At 26.8% G+C, this 4,307-nt stretch overlaps 1 protein-coding gene and 1 long non-coding RNA gene across 2 annotated transcripts; one reads left to right on the top strand and one right to left on the bottom strand.

Annotated features, from left to right (window-relative positions):
• Nucleotides 1-835: 835 nt before the first annotated feature.
• Nucleotides 836-1,516, top strand: LOC135926249 (piggyBac transposable element-derived protein 2-like). The gene has a single exon (XM_065462057.1). The coding sequence runs from the start codon at nucleotides 836-838 to the stop codon at nucleotides 1,514-1,516; it is 681 nt and encodes a 226-aa protein (XP_065318129.1).
• An 815-nt stretch (nucleotides 1,517-2,331) lies between these two features.
• On the bottom strand, nucleotides 2,332-3,105 carry LOC135922298 (uncharacterized). The gene is made up of 3 exons (XR_010570834.1): nucleotides 2,921-3,105; nucleotides 2,809-2,879; nucleotides 2,332-2,763 (listed from the first exon to the last, which is right to left on the bottom strand). It is a non-coding gene; the product is annotated as an uncharacterized LOC135922298 (long non-coding RNA).
• Between the last annotated feature and the right edge of the window lie 1,202 nt (nucleotides 3,106-4,307).

Below are 4,307 nucleotides of genomic sequence, written 5' to 3'. Positions count from 1 at the left end.
TCCATGCCGAATTGACGTGGAACCAATTTTTAGATGACCTCAACATGTATTATACCAGAGGGAGATATATCTGATGTAGATATTGAGAAGAATGATGACTTTGAAAATGCCACAGTAGTTGATCTAAATATGACCTATGATATTTTACCAGATATTGGGTTGGAACTGGAAAATTATGATAATGATATTATCCCAAGTAATAGGAAAACCCGGATTTATATAAATATAATACAGAATTTAAACAAGAATTTTTGCCTCCACCTGATCAGGAAATTTCGCCTTACAAATATTTTAAAAAATTTATAGACGATGATATTATTAACAATTTAGTAGAGCAAACGAATATTTATTCTTTTCAATTATCTGGAAAATCAACAAAAACAAATAGTAGTGAAATTGAAAAATTTCTCGGAATTCACCTTTATACGGGCATTGTTAAATTGCCATCAATAAGGCAATATTGAGCTATAGAGACACTGATTCCTCAAATTTCTCAATGCATGACAATAAACAGATTCTTGGAATTGAGAAAATAATTTCATATTAATGATAATAATAATATAATCCTTAGGGGCCAGCCTAATTACGATAAACTTTTCAAACTAATACCATTTATTAGTGCATTAAAAATGAACATGAGAAAGATTCAATTAGAGGAAAAATTATCAATTGATGAAATGATAATCCCCTTCAAAGGGCGATGTGAATTTAAATAATATATTAGCTCAAAACCGCATAAATGGGGAATTAAAATTTTCGCTTTATGTGGATCATCTGGAATGCTATATGATTTCGAAATATATTTAGGGAAATGCACAAATATAAAAAAACTTTGATGGGAATTAGTGGAGATATTGTTATACGACTATTAGAAACTGTTCCTCCACATAAAATTCATAAAATTTACATGGATAACCTTTTTTCTTCATATAATTTAGCAGTTGCGCTCAAAGATAATGGTTTTATCATGTCGGGGATCATAAGATCTAATCGATTATTAGGATGCCATCTGGTTGATGATAAAATCTTAAAGAAAAAAAAAAGAGGGTCCCTTGATTATAAAGTGGATTCTAATAATAATATTATAATTTGCAAATGGTTTGATAACAAATCGGTTATCACGATATCATCATTTATGGGTATAAATCCCACATCACGAACGAAAAGATGGTCGGTATCTGAAAAATCTTTTATTAATGTCGAAATTCCGGCTATAATTCAAGATTATAATGCTGGTATGGGCGGAGTGAATCTCCATATGTTAATTGAACTATACAGTGACATAAAATGGAAGCGCTTTTACATGCGAATTTTCTTTCATTTATTAGATTCCTGTGTGATGAATTCGTGGTTACTCTATAGATGCCACATCAAACAGAAAGATGATAAATATATATCTCTTTTATCGTTTAAAGCTCGGATAATTAAAAGATTAATGATGGTTGGAAAGGAAAATTATGGAAAAGAAGGTAAACATAATTTGAAGATTGAAAAAAAAAGAAAAGAAATTGAATAGTTTTCATCCAATCTCAGATATTAGATTCGATAAAATAGGGCATTGGCCCTCGGCGGCTAACAGACAAAGATGCAAAAATGGTTATACCAGGTTTGAATGTTTAAAATGTAATATCTTTATGTTTAAATAAAAATAGCAATTGTTTTATTTCTTATCATTCAAAATAAATTGTATATTTTTTTAAATATGAATATCCCAATGATGACAATTGGTAACATTTTATAATTCTATATATATACACTTTTTAAAATAAAAAACGTTGAAAATATGTTATTTGCGTCTTATTTAACTCAGTTTTAGAAGAAAAAAATTTTTTGTTCATGGGAAATGTCGGGCGCGAAAGGGTTAAATATACCCAGGCCTGGCTATATATTTTAAATTGTCATTATTAACTATAAAAATAAACAAGCCATGAAATTATTTCTTCAGTAAATATATATTTGGGCCAGGCCAAGAAAATTTATTTTAATAGTACCCCTGCAGGTCTCTGATAAATAGTATTGATTCTTTAACATTTTTTTGAGATCATCCATATCAGATCTCATATTATTTAAAGATTTTCCTCTTTTAAAACTACTCTAAATAAATATAACACCCCTATCCTATCCTCTCCTGTTAAGGTATTATTTAGTCTAGCAAAGGATGTTTTTGGTGAAAACATTGTTCTTCACTATAAAACTTTGAGAGACATCTTTTAAACCCAAATACAAAATTTATTAATTAAAATTATATAACTAATATACTCTTTTATTATGTGATATTATTATTATAATATAAAAAATCTGAGTTATATAAATAATTTAGTGTTACTTTTGAATAAAAATAGAACCATTTTTAGTATTTGAAAATTATATTAAATGAATTAAATTTTGATATGCAGCTAAACTAATTGAAGATAATTTTAAAAAATTGTTATATGATTGAAATCAAGCCTAAAATGAGAAATATTTTTATTAAAATTACATATATTAATTAACAATATTTATCATTTTTATAAAAGATATCAAGCAAACTCCTGTTTAATAAGGCTATTATCATCACTATCTTCTATTATATTTGTACTTTGTAGTAAATCTGGTTGAATTTTAAAACATTTTTTATTACTCTTAGGTGACTTTTGTAAAACTGTACACTTTGAATTATAATTAACAATTAATTTTTCATCTTCACTAGATAATTCAGTATCTTCACACTCATCATCATAGTTCACATTTTTTTCAAGTTCTGCTAATCTTTGTACAAGAAAGCTATTTGATAAAAAGTTGTTTCTATCATCAAATTATAATGTATACTTATTGTCTTTATGTATTTGTAATAAACGCTCTTCTGTTTTTACAATTTCAGCTTCATATATGCATTGCTCCTATATATCAAATATGAAGGGTAATTTAATACATTTATTACATAAAGTAAGTTTTTTATTTTATTCTCAAGTTTTTTGTATTTTTCCTTATAATCATCGGGTTCCATAATTTGATTTCCGTGCCTACGATCGTAAAATCTTTTCTCGTAAATATTTCTTCTAAATCTATGATTGGTCCATTAAATGTTTAAAAAATCCTAAAAACTATCATATTTATCCAATATTCTTTAAATGAATATTCATCCAATGATATTCTTTAGGCCAATTCATTCAATGATATTCATTTTATCAATATTCAACAAATATATATTAATTTCCCAATGTCTTAATGCGTCACGTTCTCACTACAGCGTCTACAAGATCAGGATGTGGGGGGGGGGCAACAGGCTTCCAATTTATTTGAGGGGAATAGGGGGTAGATCTTTAAGGGAGTTGACTAGAGGTCGGACAATTTATTGAGAGGTTACCCAATATTTTTAGATGAATTGGGCAAAATGTATTGCTATAAAAATTAATACTTTTATTTAGACCTATTATATAATATAATATAATAATATTGCCAAACATTGACCATATCTATATATTTCATATCATAGACATTATTTTCCAAATAAAATATTCTGCTATCCTTTTAAATGTAATTAAAGTGGGTTAGACATTCTCAGCAAACTCATATTTATGCCAAACAATATACTATAATAATGCATTCATTATAAATGAAGAGGTTTTTAACATGTTCTAAAAAATAACACTTTTATATACACAATATTTTGATAGTTGGTAGTAGTATTAATAATTTAAGTTATAAATTTTTTTTATCAGGCCTCATTTATAGTAAATGCGTTATATTATGTATATTAAAATAAAGCCTATAAATCGGTATTTGGGAAAGATATGTTACGATCCGTTGATAAAAAATATGCGATTTCGATTAAAAGGTAAATGATTTTTTCCAATGGCGTCACTAGTGGGGGGGGGGGGGCGCGCAGGGGCTCGAGCCCCCTGAAAAATTTGAATAGTCCCCTGAAGCAAAAACTTTTTTTTTAATGACTACTTAATATCCCCTTGAAATAAAAATAATTTTTTTTTTATAAAAAGTAAGTAGACATATAGTTTATATTCCTCTATTATATATAATTGTTTATAAAATATTAGGTAAAATGCCACTTTTGCAGACGTATTTGACAGTTATATAATATATTACAGTTAATATTTTTAAAATTTTACTAATCAATGCTTTTGATAATATATAAGTAACAATTTGCATTCAACTATTTAACGCCATCTATTTATTTAAAATTGTTATTTATCCCACAATGGATGTAATAAATTGGATACCTTTTTCTTTTTTTTACGTGTTTTTAGGAAAGCTATTTTTTTCTTTTTTGAAAAACAGTTTTGAGTTATTTTTAATACAAATATATTTTA

Source organism: Gordionus sp. m RMFG-2023, chromosome 1 (genome assembly GCF_954871325.1).
Source record: "Gordionus sp. m RMFG-2023 chromosome 1, tfGorSpeb1-WG-v2, whole genome shotgun sequence".
In the NCBI taxonomy this organism is placed as follows: Eukaryota; Metazoa; Nematomorpha; class Gordioida; order Chordodea; family Parachordodidae; genus Gordionus; species Gordionus sp. m RMFG-2023.
Note: the sequence above shows the minus strand (reverse complement) of the source record. Positions and strands in the feature narration are given on the sequence as shown.

What these genes read in the sequence shown, in the direction of transcription:
- LOC135926249 (XM_065462057.1), top strand. Translation starts at nt 836, where the DNA reads ATGGGAATTAGTGGAGATATTGTTATACGACTATTAGAAACTGTTCCT.